The sequence below is a fragment of the Sceloporus undulatus genome, chromosome 2, assembly GCF_019175285.1.
Source record: "Sceloporus undulatus isolate JIND9_A2432 ecotype Alabama chromosome 2, SceUnd_v1.1, whole genome shotgun sequence".
Taxonomy (NCBI): domain Eukaryota; kingdom Metazoa; phylum Chordata; class Lepidosauria; order Squamata; family Phrynosomatidae; genus Sceloporus; species Sceloporus undulatus.
Window position 1 is genome coordinate 233,967,114 of NC_056523.1, and position 18,170 is coordinate 233,985,283.

Genomic DNA, 18,170 nt, shown 5'->3' on the forward strand with positions numbered 1-18,170 from the left:
CTTTTTATTCTATGTAAATTAAAAGGACTTATGAGCAGGGTCCCTTTTAACACAGTTAAAAGAAATGGCTGAAGCATGACAGAGTCCCATTTGTCAGTCTCGCTGTAATCGAAACATGTTGGTAATGTAGTTTTAATTTTGAAATGCTATCTGTGTTCTTATTCTGTGTGCGCATCTGTATGTGCAAGATTAATAGATCACATAGGTGCTTTTAGAGCATAAAGGAATCTGGAAACTGACAAGTAGTTTATTGCTTCATGTTATGTGTTAATGCTTCCTTTATTTTTAACAAATAGTGCAATGTTTTGAATTGAAGAAATAAAAAGGGAAATTGAAATAATAAGGATGCAGTTGCGTACCTACTGTCCTGACTCTTTTAAGGTATTCCTCTAAAACAGTTGAACTATAGTTCTTCCGATTTTGAACTTAAAATCAGATGGGGACAATTCTCCCTGCTCCTGAGAACACTTACTAGACAATAGTACATTAACACATCACTGGATAATTTCTTCTCAATTAGGAATGAAGAATCACTGTTTTGAAGATCACAAATACCATCAATAGCAGATAACTTAAACGTTTGTGATGTATAAAATTATATCAACTGGAGTTTATTTTCTGAGTGCAACACTTTGCCAAAGTGAGTTATGGTGCTCTTACTTTAGTAGGAAAGTAGGAATGTGTACTACCTGAAGATTTGATATGGGGGAAAAATACAGATTTGTCTCTTTCTGAAATCTAAAGTCATTATTGAGAGACATAACTTAATATGTGACATTACTGGGAAAGTTTAAAATATATTGGATGGATATGATGACAGCCAGAAAGATGTTGTTTTAAACCAGTGGCAAATTGTGGGTTCCCTGTTAGTGGGACAGTGAATCCACTGTGAGTTATAGTGTGAATCTTAGAGGAACTATTCCAGGGTCCTAACCCTATTTGATAGGATTTAGCAAACTGGATTGCTTCTGAAAAAATTCAGCTAAAACCCAGAACAGTTTCAGCACCTTATTCAACAAGAAAGATACAAACAAAGAAACAGCTTCATTTATACTGTATGCCGATTCATACTGAACTAACAGTGTCTAAGCAGCTTACAACTGTAAGCTAATTGCCCCCAACAATCTGGGTACAAACAAAAAACAAACAAGCTTCATTTATATACCGCTTCATACCGCCTAAGCAGTGTCTAAGCAGTTTACAGCTGTAAGCTAATTTGCCCCCAACAATCTGGGTACTCATTTTAGTGACCTTGGTAGGATGCAAGCCTGAGTCGAGCTTGAGCCCTTTTGCTGGTATTGAACTTGCAACCTTATGGTTTTGAGTGAGTGGCTGCAGTACAAACATTTAACCACCGCGCCACCAGGGCTCTATATGACACCAATCATCACTGATTAAGGACTTTGTTTTGGTTACTTATGCACACTCGTATGTTATTCTGAGTTGAAAAATCTGTTTTCCAAGGCCTGGTTTTAGGATCAGTTTCATTAGGCAATTGTCAAAGTTGGCCCCCTAATAGGAAGCCCCTCTAGCTGTGGTCATCTTCCTAGACATTGATGCTTATTCAGTATCAAGGCCTTAATATGGTTAAACAAAGCAGTTTCAAGAACTGGAGAAACAGAATCCTCCATTTCTCTTGTCTTCATCCTCTTTGCAGTGGTACATATTTGGTCAGGTGAAGATATGAAGTAAATGGCCAGAGACAACAGTGGAATGAAATGGTCATTTAGGAATGCTCTTGCTCAAGAGCCTTCCCAATCCTGGTGCTGACTGGATTTCTCATTTCTGGATGTTCTGAAGCAACACACATAGTATCTTATTGAGCTATTGAGCTACATTTTATAATTCTTGAGAGTGGTTTAGAACCCAGCCCTACATACAGTAAATGGAGTCCCTGGTATTATTCATTGGTTATCCAGTAATAAAAATATATGAAAACAGACAGACAAAATGCCAAAACAAAACTAATGACTTTTTAATGGGAGATTATTATCTCCATTCCTTATTACAGTGGTACCCCGGGATACGAATGCGCCGCCTTACGAAATTTCCGGGTTACGAAAAAAATCAATTGAAAAAAACTGTTCCGGGTTACGAAGGTTATTTCGGGTTACGAAAAAATTTTTGGTGCTTTTCGGCGCTTTTTCGCACGAAATCGCGGCTTTCGCTATTAGCGCCTATGGCTTTTTCGGCTTACGAAGATTTTCGGGTTACGAACGCGGCGGCGGAACGAATTAAATTCGTAACCCGGGGTACCACTGTATTTATTCAGCCTTGTACCCTACAGAAGGAGAAAGCTGGGAGTTAAATAAATAAATAAGTGTGTGCACAATGCACATTCAGTTACCAGCCCTGATTGAATTGTCACCAAATTCTGTTGTAATCTATCCTTTGCAAGGCTCTTGAAGCTTGTGTGCAATTTTGAATTTAGCCAGCACACTTTAATTGCAAAGTTTTCCTCTAGAATATCATTAAACATTACTTGCCTCTAGAATTGTATCTCTACTGCAGGCTAAAATAGTATGTACTGTATGTGCCATAATTAAATACACACTCAGCTGAGGTAGAGGTTTTGTGGCACCCTGAACTCCTGCAGTGCCCATAGCTATGGCAAGAGTTCTGGGTCAGCAAGAGGTCTTGCATAGCTATGTCTAACCTTAACTGGCTAAGCAACAGAAGAATCTTGCTTTGCACTTTCTGGCACTTGATAAATTGAACAAACCACTTGCCATTATTTTAATGCACAGTGTGGATTTAATTTCCTTTGAATTGTGCAGGGCCTCAAACCCCCAATAAAATATAAATCGAAAACCCTTTTCCTACCCCTTCAATTGAAAAAGAAATGTAATGTTAACTTTTGGTGTGCTATATTATGACTTAGTATGCCAAAGCAGCCAAGTGAGCTTTGGCACTGTATCTTGAACGTATGTTGTAGGGTAATCTGTTAGTTTGAGTTTGACTCCAAAGGTCTCCATTATGGTATGAATCATCTTGTGCATAGGTCCTTTACAATCTGTAGAAGTTGTTCATTATCTTTATCAATATTACTTGGTAGAAGCGCATGCAGCTTACTTTTTCAAATGCTTATTTAAATCCTATTTCCATTTGTGTCATCATGGTTTACATAAAAGTTCCATAGACTCTTGCCTATACTCTGACTTAATATTTTAAATTATTAAAGTTAGATTTTACAACTTTAAAGTTCCTTTTGTTAGCTGTCTCCAACAGCAGCCTTATACAATCTTCTGGTATATGGTTGATGGAAACAAGTATTGTTCTTTTTCTCAAATTTTGGAACTATTTTGCTACTTTTGTACCATTTGGAGCCATGAAGGTTTGGGTCCAGTGTTCATGAAGTCCTGTAAACATAGAAACACATATTATAGAAATCATGATTCCACACACTCACTCTGAGAGTGGTGGAGTCTCCTTCTTTGGAGGTCTTTTAACAGAGGCTGGATGGCCATCTGTCAGGGATACTTTGATTGAGAGTTCCTGCATGACAGGAGGTTGGACTAGATGGCCCTTGTGGTCTCTTCCAGCTCTATCTTCTATGAGTCTACCTATAGGCTTTCAGTATAGCAGTAATAAATAGTCAGAACTATATACACACTTACCTTTTTTTTTTTTACAGGTTTCGGTTACATGTTTCACAAAACTCACCACTACAGAAGAGTAGAGCCTGAAGAATTCTAAAATTCAAATACAAACTTTCTGTTTTTATTATATATAACAATCCACTTCATCTGTTCCATAATACCACTAAACCTCCTCTTCAGTCTTTCACTTTTGTCATTTTAAGTCAGTCTACTTTTGTAGAAAATGAAATGTAAGTGCTTAAGTCTTACCCTGGATATCGTGATTACTTCCGATTCAAGTATAGTGTTGATTTTTAAAAAGCAAATGCTGGAGAGAAGGGGCTGATAGCTATCAGCATCCTCTCCCTTATGTATAAAACATGCAGGTATATCCAGTATAAAAGGTAAAGGTTTCCCCTTGACACGAATGTTTAGTCATATCCGACCTGTACGGGGTGGTACTCATCTCTATTACTAAGCCAAAGAGCCAACATTGTCTGAAGATGACTCTGGTGGTCATGTGGCCAGCATGACTACATTGAACACTGTTACATTCCCACTGAAGTGGTACCTATTTATCTACTTGCATTTGCATGCTTTCAAACTGTTAGGTGGCAGAAGCTGGGACTAGTAACAGGAGCTCATCCCACCACACAGCACTTGAGCCTCAAACCAGCCTTCCAACCTTCTGATTGACAGAATTGGCATCTTAACCACTAAGCCACTATATCTCATCCAGTATACTGGGTCCAAAATTTAATACTTAGAAAATGAGATATAAAGAATATTTAAATATTTGAAAGGGGGATGTCTTGATGTGTCCAGACATCTCATCATAATAATAATGGTCAACCTTTGCAGGATTGTTTTTATTACCCTGGGAGAGTGAAAAGATTGCACAGAAACTTTGCATTTTGCATTAAATGTTCTATTTGCTGCAAAACACAATATTTTGTGGTAATGTATATTTTGTGTGAAAATATATTTTATACAAAATACAGTGCTTTTGTGCGGGGAAAAACTCCATAAATATTTCACCAAAATTTCTCAAAATGTAAAAGTACAAGAAATGTGCAAAACGTCACATGGTCTCACCCAGAGTTGAGAAAAGTTTTTGAAATGTTTCATTCTTGTATATGCAAATGAAATAGGCAATCATTTATATCCTTACTAAGAAACAAAAGTCTTTTATTGGGATTCTGGAAATTTTGCTTTCCAAACTATGAAAATAAATGCTACTGAGGTAAGTGGTATATTTAATCCCAGCACATTCAGTGTTTTATTGTAAGTCTGCACTCCTAGCCAATCAAGTCAGTGGCACAGAAAATTGCTTCCAAAAGGGGGTGTGGAGAAGAACTCATTTTAAATTTGAAATCATTCTGAATTTGATAATTTTTGTGCCAGGAATACATTAAATGCTTATGGAAATATGTATTTCCCATACAAATAAAGTGTATAGTAAGAAATTAGAAAGAAAGTGGGACTTTTTCAGTTTAAAACTATAGTGAAGGAGAGCACTTATCAGAATGTAGTGTTCTGTTCAGGAAAATGCAGAGTGAATGAAACAAGCACACCTCCTTACCTTTTAAAATCATGCTCTTTAGAGTGACTTTGTGCACTCAAGACAATGGTTTCATGTTGTGTCTGAAACGTACAGAGGGTCTCTTGGGCTTACCAGCCCAAAGCATTAAAGTGGGTTCAGAAACATTTCTGAAGGAAAATATGACGCCACTTTTGGCATCTACCCAGAACAATGTCTGAAATGAACTACATTGTATGTGCCTGTCTCATAACTGGAATTTCCAAATGGAAAAAACTAAGAATATTGTGCCACTTTTTCATATATTCCTATACAATGTACAGCAGTCATTCTTATCCCAAACCCTTTCATATTAATATACCGTATTTTCCGGCCTATAAGACTACTTTTTAGCCCTGGAAAATCTTCCCCAAAGTCGGGGGTCGTCTTGTACTCCGGAAAGCCCCTGGGTCCTAAAGAGAGCCCTCGGCAGGGAAGGCTTCTCTCAAAGGCAAAGGAGCATCCTCCTCCGTTCCTTCCCTCCTTTGCCTTCCCTCCCTCCCTCCCTCTCTCCCTTTCTTTTCCCCTCCTTCCTTCCCTCCCTCCCTTCCTCCTTCCTTCCTTCCCTTTTCCTTCCTTTTCTTCTCTGCCTTCCTTCCTTGCTCCCTCCTTTCCCTTCCTGTCCTCAGACGGCAGAAGGTCTCTCTACCTTCCCTCCAGCCTGAGAGCCAGGCTGGCTACAGAGCAACCAATCCTTTGGAGTCACACACTCACAGTTTTCAGCCAATCAGAGAGAGGGCTGGAGAGTGGTCGCCACCCCACCCTCAGAAAAGGGTCTCTCTCTCTCTCTCTCTCTCTCTCTCTCTCTCTGTCTCTCTCTTAGCCCCTGAGTCCCTCTGAGAGCCAGGCTACAGAGCAACCAATCCTGTTTGGATAGAGTCACACTAACAGCCAATCAGAGAGAGGACAGTGGTTGCCCCCCCCGCCCTCACAAACTACAATTCCCAGGATTCCCTGGTTTTTCAAGGGAATTGCCTCCACACTTCCAGATCCCAGCCCCAGAGAATGAGTCTACAGCATAATCAGTGTTGCCAATTTAAGTCCACTTCTGCAGGTGCATTTGGATTTAATAATGATAACAATAATGGTGATGATGATGATAGAGAGATAGATCTTGTAGCACCTTTGAGTCTCACTGAAAGAAAAGTTGGCAGCATGAGCTTTCCTAGACTTAAGCGTACTTCCTCAGATGCATGGGAATTGTAGTTTGTTGTAGCACCAGAGCTCTTTCTGAGAACGCTCAATGTCTCACAAAACTACACTTCCCAGGGTTCCCTAGCACTGAGCCAGGGCAGTTATTTCTGAAGTGTGTCTTGGATCCAACTAAGGCTGCATCTTCACTCCAGAGACAATCCAGTTTCATACCGTTTTAACTGCCATGGCCCAGTGCTATGAAATCCTGGGAATTGTAGTTTGTTGTCACACCAAAGTTTGCTGAGAAGGCTAAATATCTCAGAAAACTAGAATTCCCAGGATTCCATAGCACTGAGCCAGGGCAGTTAAAGCAGTCTCAAACTGGATTATTTCTGAAGTGTGTCTTGGACCCAACTCAGGCTGCATCTTCACTCCAGATACAATCCAGTTTTGTACTGTTTTAACTGCCATGGCCCAGTGCTATGAAATCCTGGGAACTAATTTGTTGTCACACCAGAGTTTTCTGGGAGAGAAAGTTAAATGTCTCACAAAACTAGGATTCCCAGGATTCCCTGGCACTGAGCCAGGGCAGTTAAAGGGGTGTCAAACTGGATTATTTCTGCAGTGAAGTTGCAGCCTAACACGTTTCTATTTGGCACAAAGCTTCCTGGGCTTTGATTCCAATAGGAGCCACTTGAACTGCCACGGCTCCATCCATACAGAATCCCTGGGATTTGTAGTTTGGATCAGTGCCCCTCCATGCATTCTTTGGGCAGAGAAGGCAAAAGACCTTATAAAACTACAGATTCTAGGATTCCAATAGGATGGAGCAGCAGCTCTTAAAATGGTGTCAAACTGCATTAATTCTAAAGTGTAGATGCACCAAGAGGAAGGGCGGGAGGAGTTGTCGAGGCGGGTGAAATAATGTTGTGTATGCTGTTATTTCAAACGTGGAACAGACTCCTTCCTCAGAGTGTAGTGGAGTCTCCCTCCTCTTCCCCTCCTTTTCTTCTTTCTCCTTCTCCTTTTTTCTCCTCCCCCTCTTTCTCCTCTGCCGCTGCTGCTACTGTTCTTGTGTGCCTTCAGCTCCTTTCTGACTTATCGTGGAAGAGAGGGGTGGTCTTATACGGTGAGTATATCCCAAACACTCTATTTTAAGTTGTAAAGTTGGGGGTCGTCTTATACGCCCAGTCGTCTTATATGCCGGAATATACGGTAGCAATAATGGTTTGGATAAATCAAATATAGTGGATGCTTATATCAAGCCTTGATATTATGTTCTATGCATTTGAAATTTGAAGTACTTTATTCCGCTTAGGAACAATTTACAAAATATTTAACTGCTGTTTTCACCATGCACTATTTTCTGCACTGCCACAGATATGCTGCCTTTTGTGTCCTGTCTGACTATATTGTAACTGATGGTGTAGCTAACATTTGTAATTCTTTAATCTAGAATATAAAGTTTGACATCTTGTATGGCATAACTTCAATATGAGATGAACATTAGAGCACTAAGTTATTGTGTGTGTGCCAGTTACTCACCCATTAGCTGCTGCTGCCATGGAAGCTGTAAGGAGAAAGAGATGTGTGTGGTGTGTGTGTGAGACCAACTTCACCATAGAATACAAGGAACACAGGACTGGGGACATGTGTTTTTCAAAGGCAGCCATGAACATTAGGTATATTGAGAAAATGTGGGTATCTGTCTTGAAAAAAATCATTTCAGTATAGGTGACACAGTGGCAGCTATTTATGGTATTTATATCCTTTTGGTTATGCAGTATATACTCAACAAGTATTGCATAAGCCAAAATATAATGTTTTTAAAATGCTTTTTCACAAGCAGACCTTAAATCCCTTCACCTTCCCTAAGACACACCTCAGGCTTATGGCTGCACAAAAACATCTCTTGATTTATAAAAAAATGTGCTGGCTAACAAATGCAGAATGAAGATAAACATGTGTTAAAGGAATTTTTCCAGCACCTACCATTTGCTGACACGAAACATTTTCCATGATTAAAGCCTGCTGCAGATACAATGTTGTTGGGAAAGAGCCTGAGAGCATGCTTGCCGGCTCACTCCACACTTTCCCCCCTCGCATTTCTAATATTTTCTGAGGTGGTGATGTAGCTTTCTCTCTACATTATGTGATACCCATGTGTGATGGATCCTCTCTCCTGGCTGGACTCCTGTCACTCACCTTGCTCCCTTTCCCTTCTCCATCTCTTCTTGAATTAGGTAGTTGGGCCGCAAGGTGGCCCCCTAGATTGACCAGTGGATGTGGTAACCATCACCGGACTCTCTATCAAAACATAACAGAAACAGCCAGACACAAAGAAGAATCAAGAAGAAGTTTATTAAGAAACATTTAGATCACACATTAATCCCTAACTACAGTAGACCCTTGTTATACGCTGGGATTTGGTTCCAAGAATCCCCTTGTATAACAAAATCCGTGTATACTCAAGTCCCATTAAATATAATGATATATCAAAATGGTGTCCCTTATAAAAAGGTTTGATATTTGAAATGTATACTTTTTTTGAATATTTTCAAACCGTGTATGCTTGAATGCATGTATAAAAAAATCTGTGTATAAGAAGGGCCTACAGTATTTAATTATTTGCAGCTCCCCAAATCTCTATTCAATTCTTCCTCCTGGCTGCCTGACCTATCTCTATTGCAGCATTCCCCTATCTCTAGGCTATCTTTCCCCATCTTATTGTTATCTGCATTCTATCCTAGTCAAGCATTAGTTTTCTATCCTTTCTCCCCCATAGCACCCCTGAGTTGTGATTGATTGGCTCCAACCAGGCTTGCCAGCCTCTTCCCTTCACATCATGGTTAATGCTAACTAGGACTGCTCATGTATTTGGTGACTCCTCCTCAGCCTATTTCCTTTCACTTAACAGCAGTTATTTGAGATCTATGGTGGCATTACGTCTCCACCAAGCACTAAGCCTAGTCAGTGCCTAAGAAACTTCCATGTAACTAGGCTTCCCAAATTCCGGATTTGAAGAGCCCACAATAAACTCTAAATATACTAACGATATATAGTTAGGTGTCAAACCTCCATGGTGTAGTGCTTGGGCAGTTGGACTATGCCTCTGGAGACCAGGATTTGAATCCCCACTGAGGCATGGAATCCCACTAGGTGACCTTGGGCAAGTCACATACTCTAAGCTTCAAAGGAAGGCAAAGACAAAACCCTGCTGAACAACACTTGCCAAGAAAACCCTGTGGTAGATTTGCCTTAGGGCCGCCATAAGTTGGAAATTACTTGAAGACACACAACAACATTTTAGAAGACCGGGAAGTCTATGTCTTTATAAAACTTAGGATTATTAATGTAATCATCAGGTTTACAAATATGTGGAGTAATCACACTGATATATCTGTGTATAACTGCAATATTACAATTTCTGCCTACTATGAAAATATGGCCCTTAGCAATAGGGTTGTCTTATTCAGTTAAATAAATAAAATAATTAATTGTGAGTGTATTTGGCAGAAGATTGCCTTTCATATTTCTGCAGTGTGAATGTTCTGCAGAGAGACAGAGGACTTCAATCCCCAAGCTTGCCAATCCCTTATCTTTTGTGAACTTTAAATTAATTTTTAAAAACCTATTTATTCAAGGTTGACTAAACTGCTAGAATAGGAAAGATCAGACAAATCAGTAGCAAGAAATGAAGTATGAGGAAACCAGAACTCTTTGACAAAGTATCCCCAGGGGCAAGTGTGTTGAATGAAGCCAGCAGGGAAACGATAAGGGCATTTACGCTGTGGATATAAGAAAGCAATTTATCAAGAGTACATGAACTCTCCAGTGACCACAAGCAAAGAAGATACCAAAGTACATGGGGAAGAAGGAGACCCCCTACAACATCATTTTAAAAACTGACAAAAAAAAAAGCCCATTCAAATATCTATAGTGCCATAGGGCAAGCTCATTTTGCTTTAAATGTTACAAAGCATTAAGGATTCTTGTATTTAAGAAATGAAGTTTTAACTTGTGTAGGAATGATGTTTGCACTTGTCCTTGGAACAGCATCAATTGGCTTCTGGTGGTTTTTCTTGTCCTCTTTCCCCCTTCCCTGTTTTTACACTGTTAGTGCTCTCTTTAGAACTTGACTGTGGTTTAATGTGCACTACAGAAATCATGTAGTTTGACACCACTTTAACTGCCATGGCTCAATGTTATGGAATTCTGGGATTTGTAGTTTTATCAGATATTTAGCCTTCTCTGTCAGAGAGCTCAGGTGCCATAACAAACTATACATCTCAGAATTCTATAGCACTGAGCCATGGCAGTTGAAGTGGTGTCAAACTGCATTATTTCTGCAGGTCAGATTAGACCTCTGACACCTGAGGATAGGCACAGAGTGTCTCCCAGTGATGTGAATGTTCCTGGGTGTCAGTCACTTGTCTCTAATAAATTGCATGAATATCACAAGTTGTTTGTGTGATTATTATACCTATATCACTTGTGTTATGTTGTATACATTACACAGTAGGAAGCCTGTATGTGCTGAAATAGGTATGTATGCCTTTTTGAGAAAAGATCAACAGAGCGTTACAGAGAAGCTTAGGAAGAAGTGGCATTCGGGGGGGGGTTGTCATTTTGCATATTTTCATACTGTTTCAATGTTGTATTCATATGACAGAGTGAAAGAGGGACCACAATGTGTGTGGGACTGAAATTAATGAGGACTATTTTTATGCCTTTTATGCAGCAGTGAGGTTAGCACAAAAAACATGCTACTGTGCCTCCATTATCTTATCCTCAACATGCCATTAGCAGAGTTATACTCAGGGGCAAGGCACCTATGGAGATCAGACTCTGAAGGGCTAGTAGTGGAACTTTCAATTGCTTGCTCTAGGAAACTTGTAACGAACTTAAAGTAGAAAGTCATTAATATTGGTTCAGAACCTGATGCCATGGTTATCACAGAGCCTGAGGAAGTATCTAGTGTTCTACCTAATCAGTTTTCTTGGGATCATTTTCAGTTGTTTCAGATTGATGATGTGGATAATACGTTTGAATCAGTTCATCCCACCTAGGGGTGTAATTGTTCTCCAATTTTCTTCTTGCAGAAAGCAATGAGTAATTATAGCACTTTTCTTCTTGCTGCAGCTTTTGAAGATGATTCACAGTTCTAGACTTATTTTGTGCAGAATTTTCTGCAGAGAAAACAGTATTTTCAGCACTGAAGGGATTTCTGTGTAGAAATACTATTTTCTGCATAAATAATGCTGTTTTCTCTGCAGAAAATCCACGTGTGAATTATATGCAGAATCTTGTGTGAACTGTATGCAGGATCAGTTCCCAAGTATAGTATTTTTTCTGCAGCACAGAAACAATCATGTTCAAATTTGAACTAAAAAATTATCATCAATCCAAGATTCTTCTTGTCAGGGTTTGTTGACACTCCAGAAACATATTTTTTTACCATTTTGCAAATGTTTTCAAATATTCTTCCCATTTCTAATCCATCCATACACAAATCAATTGATTTTTTTATCTTGGCTAATAAGATTTTGCAGAGGGCTATTGGCTATGTGCATCAAGGGTGTGATAAATGGCTCACTATGGCCCAAAACACACTGTAGAAATAATGTGTGTGTTTTCTCTTGAAAGGGGCCTCCATGTGAGAAGGCATGTGAGAACTACTGCCCTGTTGCTAATATTACCACTTGGGCAAGCCACCGGAGTATGTGAGAACTGGGCAGTTTCAATCATTCTTGGGGGAAATGGATTATTTGGATCCATTTGTGTATGGTTCAGGCCAGTGTAGGGCACTAAAAGTTTCCCTGACTGACAACTTAACTCTGATGAAAGACAGGGGGAATGCTGCCCTTTTGATCTTCCTGACTCTAAGTGGCTGTTGATACCATTCATCATAGTATCCTACTGGACCTGATCTGTCAGATAGGAATGAGAGGCGTTACTGTATGTTAGAATGGTTTTGCTCCCATCCACAGGGCCAGTTCCAGAGAGTAGCATTAAGATCACGAGGCTGATTCCTGTTCAGCCTCGTGATCATTAAATTGTGGAGTGCCATAAGGTTCTATAATTTCTCATGTTCTGTTCAATATCTGCATGAAGCTGTTGAGTGAGGTTATTAGGAATATGATGTTGACACTTTTGACATGTTGTTAGGGTCAGCAGAGGCCATGCAGGTAATGGACCAGTACCTGGATGTAGAAAAAGTCAGTACGGTGTTCCGCGCCATATGCGGCTCCCAGCTTACACAGAAGCTGCACAACGATAGAAGCAATGGCGTGCGAGCCCATGGTGTGCGTACCACCACGCTGCTTTGTGCACCCCCCCCCCACTGTTTCCAATGGGGCGCAAGCATACATGGATTTCCCTTTACACAGGGGGATCCGGAACGGATCCCCCACGTAAGGGGAGGGCCCACTGTAAATGGAAGCTGAATTTTGATAAGACAAAGATTCTGTGGATTAGTAATTGTCAGGTTCAGGAACTGGGTAAGCAACTTGCCTTAGAGAAGTTGCAGTCTTGAGACATTAGTTGGGTAGCCTGCTAAATCCATCTCTTTTACTGGAAACCCAGATGATCTCTGTGGTTCAGAGAGTCTAGGGTCACCTTCAACTGGTCTGCCAACCTTTATCCAGCCTATTCTGGATAAAGGAACATCTTAGCCATAGTGTTTTATGCCCTGGTTACTTCCCAGTTGGGCTACTGTAATGTGCTCTAGAAGATGATCCAAAGATGCAGCTAATGTATCAGGTAGATTTATGACTGGAATGCAATCACAAGGACTTGTAGTAGCTGCCAGTGTGCTTCCAGTCTAAACTCAAGGTGCTGGTGATAACATTTTAAAACCCGACATAGCTTGCAAACTCAATACTTGAACAGGCATATCTCCCTATGTACCTCTTCACAGGTTCAGGTCTGCGAGAGGAGCCCACTTTCATGTCCCACCAATGGGAGGTTGGTGATACACTGGAATTACATGAGAGAGGGCATCCGTTATTGTGGGAGCCTAGTTGTGATATACCATCCCCTCAGAGGCCCAGTTGACACCAACACTGGTGCCAATAAAGTGTCAAGTAAAAACATGGCTTTTCACTAAAGCCTTTGAGCCTAATATCTTTATTCTAAATGTTCGTATGTATGTGTATGCTGTTAAATTGTCGACAGCTGCTTTAACTGGTTTTAAACTCTTGTTTTAACTTGTTAAATTGTTAAATTGTTTAATATGCTTTCATCCATTTAAAATTATTCCTAATTTATTTGAATTTTTAACTATTTAAATAAAATTATTATTATTGTATTCCTCCTTGACATTCTTGAATATAGGGTAGGTTATAAATCTTTTAATAAAATAATTTAATAAAATAAATTAACAAATCAATGTAAACTAATGTCAAACTGGTTTTGGAGTAGTGAGGGACAGGGAAAAAGGCAAAAAAAGTTTTCTGGGCCTGTTTTTGTAAAGCTGTGTAATGAGTTTGCATGTGACAAATATCTTAAAGGTTTTCAAGATTTTTTTAATATTAAAACTTTTTAAATGGCTAACATTCATTTTCTAATGAATTTGTAATTTATCCACGAATGTCACTGGTGTAGACACATTTCCTCTGACTGTTTCTTTTAATTTTAGAGAGTACGATTATTAAGACTTTGTTTAAAATAACATTAAACCCAATTCAAATATTATTATTATTATTGTGTTTATTATGTTTATTATGCTTACTCATATTCCGCTTTCCTCCCAGCACAGGGTCTCAAGATAGCTTACAAATTAAAACAGTCCAAGTTAAAACAGTATAAAACAGGCAACATATAAGTTTAAAAAACAATTAAACAATTCAAACAATTAAAATCATATATATGTGGCATGCCTGTATCTAGCAGTTATTTCATTCCATGATGTAACAGTCCCACATATTTTTAACAACTTGTCTTCAGAATTATGTCTTGTTTTTAAATTGTAACTCACATGAGGCCATATGCCCAGAAATGTACATTACACAATTTAAAGTTGAACTAAATTTAGATTGCCTCTTCTCATCATTCCATTCTCTTTCTTTCCTCTCTCTCTCAGCTTTGGACAAGCTTAGCACTCAGCATCTCTACCATCCAACACAAGTGGAGATTGTACAATCCAATGTTGTGTTTGACATCAGCAGCCTGATGCTCTATGGTACCCAGGCTGTACCAGTGAGACTGAAGATATTGCTGGACCGTCTCTTCAGTGTGCTGAAACAGGAAGAAGTACTACACATCCTGCATGGTTTGGGCTGGACACTTCGGGACTATGTGCGGGGCTACATCCTTCAGGTAGGAATCAGCCTAGTGCATGAAATAACTAGTCGATGACCTCTGATTCTGGGTTTTTAAAAAGCATGATGTCTTCACATTGTCTCTTTCTTATATTGTAGGTTGGATTCAATGTCTGTAATGGGAGTAGAAGGAAAGGGAAAGTAATGCTATTGAAAGTGGGATCATCCCAAGTGCTATGGAAAAACACACCAGAAAATTCCTTGTGTATATCTCTACTCTGTATTGCCTATAGCATAGTAGGCCTATGTTACTTGCAAACCTGAGATAGACTTTGAGGATTTTCAGTGCTCATATATTAAACAATTACAGCTTCTAGACCATAGAAGGCCAAATTAATAGTCCTGAGTTTGAAATAAATATTAATAATTAGAAATATGAGGGAGCACAAGTTAGATTTCCCATAAATATAAGTCTGTTTAGGAACATTGGACCTCCCGAAAAAAGGAAGTATAAAGATTAAAAAAAAAACCCAGCATATTCATCAGCTATAGTGTGGTATCTGTTAGCTTAATGCAAATAATACCTAAATTTTATGAATCATATTCCACTATGTTGTGGAGATTACTTGCATCCATTTGGTTAATGATGTAATTTTAGTGTGGTCACTGATGCCCAGAACATGGAAATGCGACTCATTTTTTTTTAGCTTTTTATTTTTCTGCTGTCAAATTTGACAAGTAATGTATTACTCATTATTCACAAGTAATGAATAATATAATATTTTGTTAGAACTTTATTGTAGATACTGTTAAATATCCAAAAAAGTCACTATACCCTCAACCTCCCCCCTTAATATTTTTTGAGTAAATAGTATCCTTTGTAACGTTGGCATCCTTAGAAAATTAAGAATGATCCCCTTTTCTATCCTATTGACTCTCCAAGCACCCTCCCATTTGCGTTAAAACAAGTGGAATGATTAATTTTTGCATCGATTATTATTCTTTTTGCACAGAATAAGTCCTGAGCTGTGAAGATGCTGATCTGTCTAGGTTTGTCCTCCTCAGAGTTCCCTAGCACGCAAGAAACACTTTTTGGGCCATGTATCAAATATTCTTCCCATCTCTCAGCAAAAGCCCTGCTGTTCCCAAATTGTTAATCCTAAATTGTTATAATAAAAATTTCATATGTACAGTGCAATCCTTTATACATCAACCCACATTCATTTCAGTGGGATGTAGTCACAAATCAATTTATATGAGACTGAAGCAGAACAGAAGTAGTTAAGATAAAATATACAACATATATTTGTAACTAGTCGTAAGTGATTAAAAAACAAACCATAAAACTCTCCTGGGTTTATATCATTACTATATTTCAACATAATGCTAAATGATGGATTAATGTTACGTGAAAGAATCTAGCCTCCTCCTGAAGATTTGTGCTTCCTTTTCTCTTCGTTCTCTGACATGCAGTATTCACACTGTACAAAACACTGCAAAATCTGTTTTCAGTTTAAACATGTTGCTAAAGTCCAGCTCCAACTCACCGTTATCCTCATCCTCCTTCTACAGTAAGCTTTTATGGTAAATTTTTATTCAGATAAGTAATTAAAAGGAAAATGAAGAAGCAGCACATTGACATTATGTGTTCATAGGCATGTTTTCTCATGCTTGTGTGCTAGCATCAATAAGCATTGGCTTCCTGGACATACATGAGAGGGAGCCTGCAGATCTAGTGCATGTATAAAAATCATTTAAAAAAAAAAAGATTTGTTTCCAAAAAGGCAAAATGCAGACACTAGGAACAATTTTGAGCTGAAAGGATAACTTTTCCATACTATGTCCATTGCGATTTGTGGAAGAAGCACAAAACCTTCAGGGTTTCATTTCCAATTTATGTCATGGTTGTTGTGACTTGTATGAGCTCTGGAACTCCACGACTACAGTCTTCAATACAACTTCCACTGAAAGCAGTGGAATGTAAGCTTAAGGATCAGAGTGCCAGCTTTACCGTGGAGACCAAATGTTAGATTTGTTCTAATAATCTCTTGCTTTTCCTTTCTCCCCTTGCCCCAAACTATATTTCAGCTCTCATGTTTTAACTTTGGACAAGCTTTGGGCTATTACATAAAACCCTACAAGCATATTTGGGTGTGGGCGGGGGGAGAAGGTTGCTAGAACTTTATTAATTTGCTTTTAGAAAGTTAAAGAGATGCAGGTGCCTAACTGTTAAATTTTAATCCAGTGTAAAGATTGTCACTGATTTCCCCCTCCTCTCTGAAAACATGGATATGTGCCTTCACATATGCTTTAGATTCAGACATATGCCTTTTGCTCACAGATGTACATTTTTCTCTTAAACAATGCCATGTGTGCTTATACATTAAAGTGTAAATTCCTAGGGTCTGAATAATGTTGTTTAAAAGGTGAGTAAAAAGGCTAGTATCCTGTTAAGTAGACTGGGTTTCTACACAGAGCTTTAAAATGCATTTGTTTTGAAGTGTACAGTGAAAATCAGGCAGAAACAGGAATTCACAGTCTAAGGCTAGATTCTGTAATGCTTTTGTGGTACAGGAGACTTATTGTAGTGAGTAAGTGTCACAGAAATAGGCCAGTGTCTGTTTTTTAAATCATCTGTTGGGATGATTGTATATTAGAAGGAATGATTTGCAACAGTACCTGCTCCAGATGGGTAACAGTGTTAGCATCAAAAACAACTAAGATCTTTGTGGCACCTTAAGGACTAGCAAAGCTATTGTGGCATAAGCATAAGCTTTTGTGGGGTACAGCTTACCATGCAGTTCAAGAAGGCAGCTCTTTTAAGTGCTACAAGACTCTAGTTTTCGTTTTTATCAAGAGAACTTAGGCCTGTTACAGACTGCCAAAACAAAGCTGCTTCAGGTCTCTTTGGAGGTATGCTGTTTAAATGATGCATGGGTCCTACGAGTCTGGAGGTTGCGCCAAAGCTACACTCCATTCCTAAGCACTGGAGTGCAGCTTCCAGATTCTTAGGATGCATGCATCATTTAAACAGCACACCTCCAAAGAGACCCGAAGCAGCTTTATTTTGGCAGTCTGTAACAGGCCTTAGAAACACTAAAAGCTACGTCTTTAATTCATTCACCAGCAACAGTATCACTTTTAACATCAACCCCCCAATATATCATGTCTCACTTGAGACTTGGCCATATAGACCCTTTATCACTCGCCAGCATCAGGACTGACAGTCAAATGAATGTGAAGGACCCAAGCGATTTGCTTTGCAAATGTATTGGCAGGCCTTTAAATGTTAACAGCTACACCACAGGATGGCTGCAAAGCTAAGCAGTTCCGTCAACACTGCTGTAAGGTCCAAACACATCTTATATAAACAGGGTTGTAAGCAATTATACCACAAGAGCTACATAGCTGAATGGTGTAAAGCCCATAATACACCAGTAGGTTGGAGGTCAATTTTTCTGGCTAAATTCAATAATACTCTAACCTTCAAGGCTTCAATATGATTATTATGCTAAAAGAGAGAGAGACAGAGAGAAAAGAATCCCACAGTGTACTGACTATTTGCTCAGTCAAAGGAGAATAATTATCAAGGCAAGTTAGAACAGCTGTTGGAAGTCT

The 18,170-nt window shown here is 39.0% G+C and overlaps 1 protein-coding gene across 2 annotated transcripts in view; it reads left to right on the forward strand.

Moving 5' to 3' along the window:
- Positions 1-18,170, forward strand: part of BNC2 (basonuclin 2) — a 333,536-nt gene that overhangs the window by 190,235 nt on the left and 125,131 nt on the right. For both annotated transcript variants that reach the window (XM_042452219.1, XM_042452220.1), the window contains exon 3: positions 14,375-14,610. In XM_042452219.1, coding sequence (XP_042308153.1) covers positions 14,375-14,610 — 236 coding nt within the window. The remainder of the gene's footprint in view (positions 1-14,374; positions 14,611-18,170) is intronic.